This window comes from Cyrtonyx montezumae, unplaced genomic scaffold (assembly GCF_038088225.1).
Source record: "Cyrtonyx montezumae isolate F1298 unplaced genomic scaffold, pur_monq_1.0 scaffold_26, whole genome shotgun sequence".
NCBI classification, from domain to species: domain Eukaryota; kingdom Metazoa; phylum Chordata; class Aves; order Galliformes; family Odontophoridae; genus Cyrtonyx; species Cyrtonyx montezumae.
Window position 1 is genome coordinate 2,623,011 of NW_027072003.1, and position 14,464 is coordinate 2,637,474.

The 14,464-nt window shown below is 60.4% G+C and overlaps 2 protein-coding genes across 5 annotated transcripts; one reads left to right on the forward strand and one right to left on the reverse strand.

Annotated features, from left to right (window-relative positions):
- Positions 1 to 549: 549 nt before the first annotated feature.
- On the forward strand, positions 550 to 5,559 carry RHOC (ras homolog family member C). 3 transcript variants are annotated; one of them, XM_065740354.1, is made up of 5 exons: positions 550 to 640; positions 4,016 to 4,173; positions 4,359 to 4,479; positions 4,803 to 4,933; positions 5,093 to 5,559. In XM_065740354.1, the coding sequence occupies exons 2-5, from the start codon at positions 4,018 to 4,020 to the stop codon at positions 5,264 to 5,266; spliced, it is 582 nt and encodes a 193-aa protein (XP_065596426.1). In that variant the 5' UTR covers positions 550 to 640; positions 4,016 to 4,017; the 3' UTR covers positions 5,267 to 5,559. The 3 variants fall into 3 exon arrangements, with proteins under 3 accessions (XP_065596426.1, XP_065596427.1, XP_065596425.1); XM_065740355.1 differs by lacking the exon at positions 550 to 640 and adding an exon at positions 1,221 to 1,244; XM_065740353.1 differs by lacking the exon at positions 550 to 640 and having other exon boundaries at positions 3,784 to 4,173.
- A 170-nt stretch (positions 5,560 to 5,729) lies between these two features.
- MOV10 (Mov10 RNA helicase) lies at positions 5,730 to 11,587 on the reverse strand. Of its 2 annotated transcripts, XM_065740357.1 has the most exons (22): positions 11,430 to 11,587; positions 10,677 to 10,773; positions 10,410 to 10,537; positions 10,089 to 10,330; positions 9,777 to 10,017; positions 9,470 to 9,592; positions 9,206 to 9,359; positions 8,980 to 9,134; positions 8,709 to 8,885; positions 8,481 to 8,628; positions 8,244 to 8,405; positions 8,063 to 8,166; positions 7,796 to 7,893; positions 7,596 to 7,715; positions 7,418 to 7,520; positions 7,142 to 7,265; positions 6,875 to 7,066; positions 6,712 to 6,786; positions 6,512 to 6,637; positions 6,331 to 6,419; positions 6,150 to 6,256; positions 5,730 to 6,077 (listed from the first exon to the last, which is right to left on the reverse strand). In XM_065740357.1, exons 1-21 carry the CDS (start codon positions 11,561 to 11,563, stop codon positions 6,157 to 6,159), a joined length of 2,892 nt encoding a protein of 963 aa, XP_065596429.1. In that variant the 5' UTR covers positions 11,564 to 11,587; the 3' UTR covers positions 5,730 to 6,077; positions 6,150 to 6,156. The 2 variants fall into 2 exon arrangements, with proteins under 2 accessions (XP_065596429.1, XP_065596428.1); XM_065740356.1 differs by having other exon boundaries at positions 5,730 to 6,256.
- Between the last annotated feature and the right edge of the window lie 2,877 nt (positions 11,588 to 14,464).

Sequence of the window (14,464 nt, forward strand, 5' to 3'; positions counted from 1 at the left end):
GTGATCCGGTGAGATCTGAACCTGTGCGCATCTCTGTGCCGCAGGGAGCAGGGGGTGATGCTGGGGTTGGAGGAGCCGTCCTTCCGTAGCACCGCGTGGTTAAATAAAGGTCGTGCCGCTCGCAGTCCCACCTCAGTGCCTTTCTTCCAGAGCCTCTGCAAAGAAGACTAACTTAAAAGCCAATTAGTGCTGATTAATTCGCGTAGGCAGGCTGGGTGCCATGAGAGCCGCTGTCCCCCCGCCCTTGCGCTGTTCCTATAGCCGCCCGGTCCCCCCACTGCCGTCGGGCCAGGCGGGGCATTGCGGCCAGAGGCATTTAGTGCTTCCTCTGCGGTTCCCTCCTTTACTAAGGAAACGTTTCCCTTGGAGCCAACTCCCGGCCCGGGGCGGGATAAATTAAGGAGAACTGGTCTCCGAAATCTTAAAATAGAAACGACTCACGCTGCACGGCCCGGGCTCCGACGTAGCCCCGCTGCCAGGGCTGGGAGCTGAGCCCCCGACGGGGCACGGCTCGGCTCGGTTCGGCACGGCTCCTCCCCTCCGCGGGCGGACCCACAGCGGGGCGGTGCCGCCGGGCCGCGCTGCGGGGCTGAGGCTGGAGCCGGGAGCGGGACCAGGAGCCGGGCCGCGCCGGACAGAGGTGCGGGATGCGCTCGGGATGCGGGAGCTGCGGGGAGCTCAGCGGTGCTGGGGTCGTTGCCGGGGGTTGGGGCTGTGGGGTCAGCGGTGGGACCGAGCGCTGGGGGTGCGCCGTGGGGTCCCGGCCGGGACGGGTCCCGGGGGCGAGGAGGGGTCGGAGCCGGAGCAGTCCCGCACGGAGCAGCCCCCGGCCCCGGTCCTGGCACAGCAGCTCTCTATTTTTTTTCGTGGGAAAACAAAACAAAAAGCCCCAAAAGCCCCAAAGGGACAGAAGTTCGCTTTGCTTAGCGCTGAGCAAATTTGTAAACACTTATACGGGGGGGGTGGGGGGGCAGACGGCGGAGCAGAAACAATTGTGCAATGTCTTAGAGCGGAGAAGCATTCCAGAACCGTGACCGACATCGGCGCTCCAGCACCAAATCGGGCAGCGGCCCCTCGAGCCCCCCCGGCACTGCGGGGCCGTCTGCGCTCCGCTTTCCTCCTCCCAAGCGCCGTTCGCTGAATTTCAGCTCCTCTCTTCCTTCCAGGTTAAGGCTGCCTGAGATTTTATGCGCCTTGAATTGAATCCTTGACAGCTTCAGCTTCTCCGGGGAAACGTTTTCTAGGTGAAAAATGGGGGAGGTCGCTGCCTGCCGGCGGATATTGGGGGTGCTGAACCCGGCTCTCTTGGTGTGTGCACTGGGATGGGGATGTGCGTGGGAAGTCTGGAATGGGTTCACAAATAGGATCGGCCGTGGGGCACTGCACACAGCACCTGGGAAGTGACGTGTGAGGCTTTTGGCAGACGCTGCTGCGAGCTGGGGAAGGAGCTTCTGTGGGGTGTGAGATAAGGACGTGGTGGATGTCCTTTGGGGGAGGAGGTGAGGGTGGGCAGCGTGGGGCTCCTGAGGCAGCAGACTGAGTTTTCAGCGTGTCCAACTGAAATCCAGCACTTGAGGAGCCTCTCTGCTTCGGTGACTGTGTGCAAAAGGTTGGCTTCTCTTCTTTAGCTCAGTGATGTGTAAAAGCAGGACGCGGTGGCTGTAGTCCCAAAGGCAGAGCCGTGAGTTTCAGTTGTGGAGGTTTTGTGCGTGTGTGATGTTTTTGCTTCCTTGGACGTCATCCTGAAACAGAAGATGTTTAAATGGGTTACAGTAAGGCTCCTCGTGCTGGTCAGGGTCGGTATCATGTGTTGGTTTCTCAGTATCTGCACAGAGAGCGCTGCAGGGCACACAGCACTGGGTTTGCTGGGCAGCAATCCCACGCATCTCCCCACAAAATGCTCACAGCTCGAGCCCAGTTTGGGTTTTAACATTCTTCTGCTCCAAATCCCTTTCTTTGCTTTGCTTGTGGATGTTTTTGTGGGATTTGGCAGTGCAAACCGCCCTCTCTGCCCCTTGTCTGCCCAGCAGCCCTGCTCTGCTGCTGTGCCTGGTGCCACGCAGTGTGTCCCATCAGACCTCAGGAGCAGCCCCAAGCTTTCACAACCGGGACCCCAGAGCCCGAGCTTCGTTGCTGCTGTGCTGTGCTTTGGCGTCACCCCTCCCTCCCAGCTGCTTTTGTAATCTTGTTCTGCTTCTGTAGAAGACCCTCCCCAATTCCTGAGCAGTGCCAGGAAGTCACCCCGCGCCGTGGGACGTCCTGCTGGAGTTGTGACAGTTGCTGAGTACCACTGTCACTGTCCCCAGACGCCTTCCCCTTCCATCCCCTTTAACTCCGGGTTCAGCTGCAGCCCTGAAGCCCTCCAGGGATGCTCTGTGCCCACCCTGGGCTCGTGCTTGCCCAGCCTCACCTCCCCCGGGGCCCGTCCCGATGTGCCCCCGCCTGGCGTGCGCCGGGGCGCGGCTGCAGCCCTTTGAGCACACAAAGCCATGTTTAGAAGTGGAGACGGCTGTCCTTGGCTGCACTGGTTAGGCAGCACTGTTTGTGTTCCCTGCTGGGGCTTCGTGCTCTTTGGGTGCTGCAGGCTTCCTTAGGTCTCTGTGTCACAGGTTGTGCTGCCTGAGCGGTGGGGGAGTGAAACCCAGCTGACTGCCCGGTGGATGTTCTAGCCTTGAGCCCGGTTTGCGTTGTGATTAGACGAGCTCCTTCCAAACAGAAGTAAATCCAAACAGTCTGAGCACTCAGGACGCTTGTTTGTTAAACACAGGATGAGCAGAGGCTGCAGACACAGCAGTGCCGGGCAGGCGGAGCGGGGTCTGTTCCCCCCTCCCCCCCCCCCCCCCCCCGCTGCCTGCACAGTGCTGTGGGGTCAGGGCTGGGTGCAGTGTGGTTTGGGGACGGGGTCTCAGGAGGAGAGGCCGGTGGGAAGGTTTCTGTCTCTGGTCCAATCTACAAAGCAGTGACATCTTTCTGTGCCGTTTCCTGAGATTCAGGAGCAGAAACTGGGTGAAAGATGCATCCCACCAGGAATTCCCCGTTTCCTGCTCGGCAGGAACTTCACATTTGGAGGCCACCCCCTGAAGGGGTTGTGCCAGAGCCCTGTCTGTGTTGTGGTGGTCACCTCAGAATAGCTGCTTGGTGCCCTGCTGGGTGCCCACGGGGATGGGGCAGCCCGGGGGGCACCGTGGTCGCACTGATCCCCTCCTCCTCCCGTGCTGCTCTGCAGAGCCAGGCCGTGTGTTAGCAGTGGGCTATTTCTGGGCTGCTGGGTGAGTAATGGAATGAATTGTGCTGAGATTTTGGGCGGGGACGGGGCCTCTGCCCCGTGAGTCACCGCGGGCTCGGGCAGGGCTCGGGGTGCTGCTGACCCCTCCCCGGGTCAGGGTGGATGCGGCCCCATAGCTCTGGGACCCCGCCAGCAGTTTGCAGTGGCTGCAGCCTTCTCTCTGCAGGGCTGAAGGCCATCTAGCACCTTGCCCGGGATTCCTGCGGGGTGGGGAACTGATGGGGTCGTGCAGGTATCTAAGAAATGGGTCAGGCTCTGCACTGAAGCTTTTGAGGAGTTGGAGATGCTGAAGAGCTGTTGGATCCTGGAGCAATCCCACCCCACTGCCTTCCTCCCTCAGACCCCAGGGCAGGCACCACCGGTGGCACATGTTCCTTGGGACAGGGCTGGGATGGGGCCAGCCCAGTGCTCAGTGCCAGGCACAGGTGTGGTGTGTTGCTGCTGCTGAGCTGGGCACGAGCCAGCGAGCGTGTCCAGGTGACACCCAGGGTGCAGCTTCTGCCTGAAGAGTGTATTAATCGGTGCCTAAATCCCAAAGCAGGGTGTGTGAGGCTGAGGTCACCAGCACCTGTGCTCTGCAGCGATGGGAGAAGAGGGAACCCCGCAGGGTGCTCCGGTGGCCAGGACTGGGTGCTCCACAGTGCTGCGGGTGACAGATGGCTGTCTGGTGTCAGGCAGAGGAGCACAGGGTCCCCACAGCCCCGCTCACCCTCATTCTCATGCCCGCAGCGATGGCGGCCATCAGGAAGAAGCTGGTGATCGTGGGGGATGGGGCGTGCGGGAAGACGTGCCTGCTGATCGTCTTCAGCAAGGACCAGTTCCCTGAGGTCTACGTGCCAACTGTGTTTGAGAACTACATTGCTGACATCGAGGTGGATGGGAAGCAGGTAGGGACCCTGCCCCGTGTGCGTGGGGACGGGATGCTGTGCTCACAGTGAGCACCTCTGTTTTTGGGTTGCCCCAAATGTGCCTCAGTTTGCCCTCCTCCCTGCAGCTGAGGAAGTGCTGCTCCTGGCCCCGTGAGCTGCCTGTGGGGCCAGCGAGGTGCTGAGCCATGTCCCTGTGCCCACAGGTGGAGCTGGCACTGTGGGACACAGCTGGGCAGGAGGACTACGACCGACTGCGGCCTCTCTCGTACCCGGACACCGATGTCATCCTCATGTGCTTTTCTATCGACAGCCCCGACAGCCTCGGTAGGGAGCAGGGGGTGGGGAGTGTGGGGACCTGCAGGGCTGGGTGCTGCTGCCTGAGACCCTGGGATGTCCCTGTGCCACTTCGGGGCTGTTCTGTCTCCCTGCTCCACCCCTTGGCTTTTTGCACACTCCAGGAAGATGCTGGGAACTGGAGCGTGGTGGAGGTGCTGGGAGAGGCTGCTGTGCCCATCTGGGTGGCTCTGGGGCTCGGTGGGACATTTCCATGCTCCCCCAAACAGTGCAGGGCTGCAGCTTGTGCCCTCCTCCCACCCTTCATGGAGCAATGCCCCGTGGCTCAGCAGCAGCACATCTGCTCCCCACAGAGAACATCCCTGAGAAGTGGACCCCGGAGGTGAAGCACTTCTGCCCCAACGTGCCCATCATCCTGGTGGGGAACAAGAAGGATCTGCGCAACGATGAGCACACACGGCGGGAACTGGCGAAGATGAAGCAGGTGGGGACGTGCTGGGGTCGGCCAGTGCCGGGATCCCCTTTCCCTGGGCCACTTTGCTGGGGCTTCCCTCCCACAGCCCCAGTCTGAGCGCTGGGGATGTCCCACCAGCAGCCGCTGTGCTGATGGTGTTCCTGACCCTTTTTTTTTCCTACTGCCCAGGAGCCTGTGAAGCCAGAGGAGGGGAGAGACATGGCCAACCGGATCAATGCCTTTGGCTACCTCGAGTGCTCGGCCAAGACCAAGGAAGGCGTGCGGGAGGTCTTTGAGATGGCCACGCGCGCGGGTCTGCAGGTCCGCAAGAACAAGAAGCGCCGGGGCTGCCCGCTGCTGTGAGCGGGGTGGGCTCTGCCCCACTCCTGTCCCCCAGCCCTCTGCCTCAGAGCTGTCCCCAAGCACCGGGCTGTCCCTGTGCCACGCTGGGAGGGCGATGCCTTCGTTCCCCATCGCTCTCTATGGGCTGTGCGGTCTCCCTGCCTTGAGCAGTGCTGGCAGAAGTGGGGGCTGCTGGCTGCTCCCCGCAGTGTGCTGGCCCCAGCTGCCCCCCAGTGTTTTATGGACTCACCAGGGCCGTGCTCAGCCCTGTCCTGCAGAGCCGTGCTGCGAGCAGTGCCAGCAGTGCCCTGCACCCCGGGAGTGCCCCGGGCAGTGCCTCATCCCCACGTGCAGCGTTAGTGATGGCGCCTTCTTCGAGTCCATGTTCTCCACAGACTGAGCACCAGTACGGGGAGAATAAATGCAAACTGGTATCTGAGTAATCATAACACTGCGTGTGTGGCTGTCCCTGCGGACCCCGTGCTGTGCCCATGACAACACAGCTCATTTTTCTCTAAACATTTATTCCAAGGATGTGAAGGTAGGTGTGCTGCGCACAGCTCAGCATGCAGGCTGGGGCCAGCAGTCACAGGACAATTGGGATTTCTACAGCTGTATCAAAAACTGATTGAGATTAAAAAATAAAAGAGGTTGGTGGTCCCGGGGCTCAGTCCCACGGCCTGGGTTGGGCTCTCAGCTGCAGCTGCAGCCCTCTGTAGGACAGCCAGTGGGACCTGTCCCAGCACACAGCCCAGCTCTTGGGGGACAGAGCAGGAGGCGGCTGCGGGATGGGGCCGGGGATGCTGCAGCTCTGTGGGGCTGTGCCGGGCTCCTGCGGGGACAGCACGGGGCTCGGGAGCAGCACAGGGAAGGCAGCTCCTGCCGGTGCTGAGCTGTGTGTTACCTGGCTGCTAATTGCAGAGGTGCAGGGAGTCGAGCTGGGTGGCAAGGCTGTCCTCCTCGTAGGGGTACCCCGTGTAGGCACCATTCTCCTGGCAGTATCTGAGGAACCTGGGGACGAAGCAGGGTGTGGGCAGCAGGTGTGGGGCACTGGGGGAGGGATGGGGGGTCGCTGCAGGGCTCACCTGTGCCAGTATTCGTCCTTGCTGAGCACGGCCGGGTTACCCACCACGATCAGCAGTGCCTTGGCCCGCGTGAGCGCCACGTTGAGCCTCTGAGCAAGGGAGCAGAGTTGGGGTTTCCCTTGCTTTCCCTTGCAGGGAACCTGCACCCATAGCAGCTCTGCCGGGGAGCTGGGAGCCACACCTTGTGGCTCTTGAGGAAGCCCAAGCGGAAGGTCTGGTCCAGCTGCAGGTACTCACTGCAGCTGCGCACGGTGGAGATGAGGATGACGCGGCGCTCCTGACCCTGGAACTCCTCCACGGAGCCCACCTGTGTGAGGGGTGCATGGTGAGCGGGGCTGGGGCTCCATCACCTCCCCCAGTGTTATGTGGGGCCCTGGGTACCTTCAGCTGCTCAATGTATGGCAGCGCCTTCAGCACGGGGTCTCTGCAGGTGATGGCCAGGCGGATCTTCTCCACCTGGGGAGGACAGGGGATGTGCTGCAGTGGAGCTGCTGGGGAGGCTGAGCCGCCCCAGTTCCCCCATCCCACTTCCCTCAGCCCGCACCTGCTTCCTGTAGGGAGAGATGATGCCGATCTCCTTGGGTGAGATGGTGGGGCAGCCACGCTGGCCCTGGCTCTGCAGCAGCTTCTTCAGGTACAGGGCCACCACCTCAATCTCGGCCGTGTTGAAGAAGGAGGGGCTCTTGGCCTCCCGCTCGTCCTCCCCGCACACCCCGTGGAAGATGATGGGGAAGTCCTGGGGTGAAAAGTTGGGTTTGGCTCAGCTGCAGCATGGGGGCTCCTCCCGCCCCTCGCCCTGGTGCCCCCTTACTCTTGTGGGGAGCTCTTTCCAGGTGCAGTAGAAGTTGCGCACGTCAAGATTGCTGCCCTCGTACACTTTCAGCTCATTGTCATAGAAGAGCTCATTGGGGACCCTGAGGATGGCCTCGTGGGACCTGGAGGAGGCAGGACAGTGTGCGGGGTGGGGCTGATGCTCTCCTCAGGCACCGGGCACCCAGGGCTGTGCCCCATCCCCAGGGCCATGGCATCCATCAGGAGTGGGGTGGCACCACGTGCCCTGCACAGAGCTGCACAGCCCCATCCCCACCTGTAGTTCCAGAGCAGCTTGGTGACAAACTGAGGGTTGTAGCCTTTGTCTGACTTGGCGTACAGTGAATTGTGCAGCATCAGGCGCTCCAGCAGCGAGGTACCTGGGTGCAGTCAGGCCCATGGCTCCCGCAATGCTGCACGGGCACCGTGCCACCCCCAGCCCTGCTCTCACTCACCCAAGCCGTGCTGCACAGCCAGTGGTGACCTCAGAACGGGGCCCAGCTGCTGGGGATCCCCTGCCAGCACCAGCTGCCCCCCCTTGGGGTTGGTGTCCGGGTCCATGGCGGTCAGCAGCCCTGGGCAGAGGGAGCTCAGTGGGGAGCAGGGAGCCCTGGGCAGCAACGCCAACCCAGGGAGGCACCCATGGGCCACTCACCAGCGATTGCAACAACACTCTCTGGCTCTACCGCGTGGCCGCACTCATCGATGAAGACGTGGGAGAAATATCCCGGGGGAAAGTTGGCCGACACCAACCTAGGCAGAGGCAGAGTGAGGCAGCATCAGCAGCTCTGCCTGCCTAGCCTTCCTCCCATTGCCATCACCCTCCACACGAGCCCCCCACATCCCCTCCTACTGCACCCCATCGAGGCTGTCCCTGCAGCCAAGCACGGGGCAGCCCCAGGGGCTGTGGGGATGCCCTGACCTTCCCGCTGTCACCAGTGTGGTGATGAGGATCCTGTAGGGCTGCAGAATCTCCTTGCTGGGATACACGTAGCACTTCTCACTTTCATCCCATTTGCAGCAGTGCTGGAGCAGAACATCAGGTGGGGGCCCTTCTCCTCACGGTTGTGCTGCCGGGGGTGGGGAGGGGGGCACAGACCTACCTTGACTTCTTGAGGCACATCCTTGTAGTTCACAGAGCTGGCCATGATCCTGCAGATGTAACGGGACGCGATGTCGGTGAGGAGGCGCTGGCACAGCAGGTCAGCAGCACTGTTGGATGGGGCACAGGCCAGGATCCGGGCATCCTTGATGCATGACCACACCTGGAGGGGGGGGAAGGGCTGAGCCCCACGGGACGAGCAGCGACACTCTGTGCTGACCCCGCGTCCCACACCCACCTGCTTGATGGCCTCCACCAAGGTGACTGTTTTGCCCGTCCCAGGAGGCCCAAAGATGATGTACGGCGCAGGTCGGGACATCCCAGTGACGATGTGCTTCACAGCCTGGCACTGCTCCTCGTTCGCCTCCAGTCTGCGGTCGAACCACCTGCGGACACGAAGCCTGAGCTGAGCCCAACCTCCCTCGGTCCCACCCGATGTGCAGAGCCACTCCACACCGCGACTCACTGGGGCTGGAAGGTGCCCGTGAAGAGCGAGTGCTGGCAGGAGGCGGAGGGGAAGAGCACGCTGGCCAGGCCCCGCTGCATGGCCATGGCGGCAGCGCGGTGCTGCACCTGCAGCGGCAGGCGGCTGAAGGTGAAGGTGACGTCGAACTTCAGATTGTTCACAAACTTCTTCATGAGCCTGCAAGGAGCAGGGTGAGCGGGGATGCTGCCCCACGGTGTCCTCCCCCCCCCCCCCTTCTCCCCTCCCTCTCCCCACCTAAGGGCCCACTCACTTGGGGGAGAAGCCGAGCTGGACCTGCTCCAGCTCCACGCTGTGCACGTAGCCCTTGTACAGGACACGTGGGGAGCTGTCCCGCTCGCTGCTCAGGCTGGCGAAGAGGTGGTCACCCCGCAGCACCGACGGACGGTTCTCGGCCACGCCAGGCACCTGCAGTGAGCCGTCACACCGGGTCCGAGGGGCTGCCCCTCCCTTTGTGCCCCACGGCAGTCCCCACTCACGTTGAGGAGCAGCAGAGCCCCGTCCTGCACCATGGGCACCTCCTGCAGGTCGTAGCGGCGGATGTCCACCTCCAGCTGGATCTCCTCCAGGTGCAGCAGCAGATCGAACTTCTGCTTGTAGTTCTCGGGCTGCAGTGGGGCCTCCAGCAGCGATCTGGTGGTGGGAGATGGGATGTCACTGTGCCCAGCGTGGCCCCTGGGATGTGGGGCAGCAATGGGATGTGCGTGGTGCGAGGAGGCATTCCCCTGCCCATAGGCACTCACTGCATCTCCATCCAGCTGGAGTCAGGGCTGGTCTTGGGTCCGAGCATGATGGTCTCCTTGAGTCTCTTGGGGTATGGGTAGGTGCTCAGAGGGATCTCCTTCTCCAGCTCACTCTTCAGGGAGCTGGGTGGGGGAACAGTGATGCTGCAGGGCTGCACTCATGGGGCTGCATCCCAAAGCCCACTGCCACTGACCCCAAGGATGAAGCAGCCATACAGACAGCACAAGAGCAGAGAGCCGCATCCCTGCAAGCAGAGCCATGCCTGGGGCTCTCCACATGGGACAGCAGTGGGTGATGGCTCTGTACCTGATGGGGGGCATTCCATCCTCAGTGACAACAGTGATGGGGCGCTGTAGATTGGCCTGGTAGGGCCTGTAGGGCGCCGAGGGGCCCAGCTCCTTGGCCAGCTGGCTCTGAGCGACGGCAGCGATGGAGCGCCTGATGCTGAAGGGCCCATCCGGCTCCTTGCTGAACTCAAACATCACCACGGCACGGAAGAACCCATTGTGCATGGTCAGACAGCGCACCTGGATGGGGTACACCCCACCTGCAAGGGGAGGGAGAGCTGGGGCTGTGTCCTGCGTCCCTGGGGCAGTGGGGAGCAGGGCCAGGCAGTACCTGGGTGCAGCAGCAGCAGCGCCCGGCCCTGCGTCACCCCTTGCTCGTCCTCGAAGGAGAGCTCCCGCAGGCGGTGGAGGGGCCGACAGTGGTGCAGCGTCACAGCTTCAGTGCCGTGGTTCTGCACCTGCACAGTGAATGTGTGCGTCTCTCCGAGCTCCACGGGGAAGCGGATCTGCCCGTTTGCCTGGTCGTGCTCCGAGGTGATCTCCACTCCGTGCTTCCCACGGATGAACTCGGCCCTGCGGGAAGGGGGCACTGAGGTGTCTCTAGCTGTGGCAGGGAAACCCGGACCCTCTGCTCAGGGTCTGGGAATCTTACCACTTCTTGGCACGGCTCTGCTGAGCTTGTGGTCTGGAGCTGGGCTGCTGGCCCGGAGCGGGTGCTGATACCTCAGTGTCGGTCCTGGGCCTGCGGTACTGATCAGCCACCACCACCCTCCTCCTCTCCTGTCGGGAGCAGCCAGCATTAGTGCAGGCACAGCCTCTCAGTGCGTGTCTGGGCCTTGTTGGAAACTAGGACCCCCCCGGAGCCCATCCCTGGGGGTAAAGGAGCTGCTGTGCAGTCCCAGCTCAGGGTCTCCATTACCTTCTTGAAGTGCACGGTCTGCCCATACACCTGAGCCCGGTGGGTCAGCCTCAGGGCATACAGGATGGAGGAGAAACTGGGCATTCTTGTGTCAGTCCTATGTAAAAAAAGAAAGATCTTCCGGGTGAGGAAGCAGGGCCCCTCACACCAGCCATTCCCTCTGCTCAAGGGCCGTGGCTTTCTCACTAGCTCCACTCAGACTTTGCAGCCCTGCAGGCTGCTCCAGCAGCGCCGTGCTGTACCCTGCCAGCCCTGCAGTCCTGCCCCTGCCAGTGCCTGGGTGGTACGGCTGAGGCTGCACGCAGGGGCTCGGTGCCCTGCACCCAGGGACTGACCCTGAGCAGACGGGGCCCACCTCCTTCTGTTCTGGGGCACATCCCGCGGCGGATGAACTCTGCCTTTGCCAATGATTAACAGCGGTGACACCGCACAGGGGCCAGCACGACCAGTCAGCAGGGTGAGGTGGGGAGGGGGTGGGCAGCGATGCCCAAGGCTGCACCCAGGCAGCTGCTGGGGGTCCACGCAGCGTGGGACGGCCCAGCGAGGTGTGCGTGGCACGGGGATCACGGGGCAACGTCCGAAGAAGTCGTTCTCTGTGCCCTCCATCCTGCAGGAGCTGCCCAGCAGCACCGCTCTTGGAGCAGGGCCGCGTGCTTGGATATCCACGGGTCCAGGCGTCTCCTCGCTGCTCGGAAGCACTCAGTCCTCATCCCACCCCAGCGGCACCCGGCTCCGCAGCAATGCCGCTCTCACCTGGCCCGGAACTCCTGGCTGTAGATGTCCCGCAGCGCGTCCCGCCGGCTCTCCTGCTCCCGGCCCGTGTCCCGCAGGAACTGCACGAACTGATCCCCGCACCGCCTCGCCTCCGCCACGCTGAACCGCGGCATGGCCGTGCCGAGCCGAGCCGAGCCGAGCCGAGCCGAGCCGAGCCGAGCCGGACTGGCTCCGAGAGAGAAACGAAAGCGAAAGGAGACGAGCGCCCGATGGAAACGCCCGCCCGGGGCCGGACCCGGGGCTGCCCCCCCTCCCCCGAGCCCCGCCTGGCACCGAGCCCCGGCAGCGCGGCGTGGGGGTCAGGGCCGGTGCTGCGCTGCTGTCAGGGCTGCGTGGGTCGGGAGGAGCACCCAGGTGCGCTGTAAGTAACGATGAGGGGTGTGGGCTCGCAGCTCACACTGCTGCTCCATAAATAGGGCGGCAGCAGCGCTGCTTGTTCGTTTCTGCCTCCTGTTTCTACGCTTAAACTCTACAGCCTGTCCACGAGGGATGGGGATTCTCGGCTTGTTCCTCTAAAGCGCTTTGACGCTCTGGGATTGCTCGCAGCATGAGGAGCTGGGGTAAGGCTGCTGCTGTCATCCCGACTGACTCCTGGCTCTGCCGATGGACTGTGCTGTGGGGTCCTGAGTGGGCTGTGGGAGGGCTCTGAGGTGTGGAAAACGTGGCTGTTGCTCTTGGAAAAAGTCACTTCTGAGTCTTTTTGACATGTCCTACAGATAGGATGTTGGGAATTTAAGCTTTGATACTGTGAGTAGGTAGGAAAACTCTCTGAGCGAGCGGTACCTGCTTGCTGTGAGGCTGCATGCTGTACCAGTGCACTGCTTTCAAGCTGCTCTTGGTTACTCAAACCTCTGGTTGAGTAGAGATCAGCTGAGATCTTTACGGATGGGAGCACCTTCCAGAGTGTGTCACTGCTTCAGAGCCTCAGCTGCAGTGTTACGCTGAATCCTGTCCTTTTCTTGGGAGCTGGGCAAAGGATAAAGATAGGGGAGTGCTGTGGAGGAGATGTGGGGCAGGAAGGTGAGCTGGCCCTAAAAGAAGGCTCTCTGAACATAGAAACTCTGTCCCCTCAAAGCTAGGACAGGCAGTGAACTACTTGCAAAGTAACCCAGAGCAGGAAGAGACCAGCCTTGAGGCTGAGACTGCTGGTAGATAAGAGCTCTGTTGTATGCAGTGTTATCTCTGGCCTCTGTTTCAGCTTTGCATTCTTGGCATTGCTGTAGTGCTTGTCTGGAGAGGCCCACAGCATCTCCACAGTGCTTCACCTCCTCCAGCAGCACAGGGAGGAAACCTTTCTGCAAACACTGGTGGCAGAAGCACGGTTTGTCCTTCAGTGCTCAGCACAGCTTTGTGCAAACACTCCCAGCACCAGGGCAGCCTTGCTTTGTCTAACGTGGCTGAGCCAGGGTGCACGTTGGTTTGAAGTGCATCCCGTGCTGCTTCCTCAGTTGGGTGCATGAGGTGAGGGGATGTTGCAACTCACACGCTTAGCCAGGAAAACCCCGCAGCTGTTTTTGTTATTTTAGCAGGGTCAAGTGCTTTGTTAAAGAGGTGTGACTGCTTTTTTTCCTCCTTCAACCTGAAGGGTTTCAGTTCCAGTCGGTCTGCATGTCAGGGTGGGAGGATGGGCTGAAGCTCTGCAAGCAGAGCCACCCACGGTTCTGCCTTCAGTCATCAGGAAAGCACAGACACAAGTGGCTTTACAACAAAGCCCGGTGTATTTCTGCTAGGCTACACAGCGTGTCTGCACGATGAATGGTCAGTCCCAACAGCAAATACAAACAGATTTTATTAAGACAGTTTCTCACGATGGGTACACACTTGCTTTGCAGTATTGCTGTGCGAAGCCTGAGGCGTAATGCACAGCAGCTCAGTCCTAGCCCTATCTTCTCGAGCTCTTTGTGCCTTTAGAAAACAGGAAGACATTAGCCAGTTTAAAAAACAGAACCTGCAAGAAGGCCCCGTGCTAACCAGGTGTAAACAAGGCAGGGTGAGTGAACCAAAGGGTTTTGTTTTGCAATAATCAGGTTTCGAAGCTTTGAGGAGAAAGCACACACATCTCCACGTTGTCCCTGGCAGAGAAACTGATAGGACTGCTGTTCCTGATCTACAGGAAAACAAAGTAACACACAGAGCAACAGAGATTAATTCCAGAGTTCCCATTTGGTATGACAAGAAACTGGCCACCACCGAGACAAAATGGAAAAGCTATTCCTCCCACTTTGGTTCAAGTTTATTTTGTATGCTGTCCATCCATCCACCTGTGACACAGACTTCTACAGACCTGCCACAAAGCATTGAAGCACAACGTACCTATTCTGCAGACATCTGTGTTTTAAATCTGATCTGGACTCCACAGATCGGTGCTGATCTGACTCAGACACTGAGTTCTGTAAGAATGCAGATGTCTCATAAGTGTACATCCACCAGGGAGAGCAAAAACGTTCACTTCTAAGGGAGCAAGGCTCAAATCTGCAGATTGGGTGGGGGGTAAGGCCCTGGAAGAGAGAGCTGTGCCGGGCTTTCTGTAAGGGGTACTGTAAACTCATTGTGTGTGGTAAAATCTCAGCTTCTGCTTTGTGGAGGTCAGCAGTAAGGATGCTTGGGAGCATTCACTGTATCTTGCATTTATTACAACTTGCAGCACAGTGCCTTGAGCTGCTGGCAGGTTTGATGGACTTACTGCAGAACCTGGAGTGCTGTGAACAGGTGAAGGAAATGCTCTGCACCCTCAGATGTATTTACAGTAGGGCTTTTCCAGCTAGCCAGTTTTCCAACCAGTACAATTAGTGATTGAAAACAGCTATACTTCTGAACCATGAACGTGGTTTAATTAAAATGACCTATCAGTATATGCAATCACAAGAGGAAGCTTACGTGGCAGGACACACAAAACACAAAGACAATGCTATTTGTTCCACAGTTCTCTCTGAGGCTAGAAAACCTGTCAACTCTGAAAGCCCTAGGAATATGCTGCACTGGTTTAGAAACCATCTACTTGGCATAGGACCACA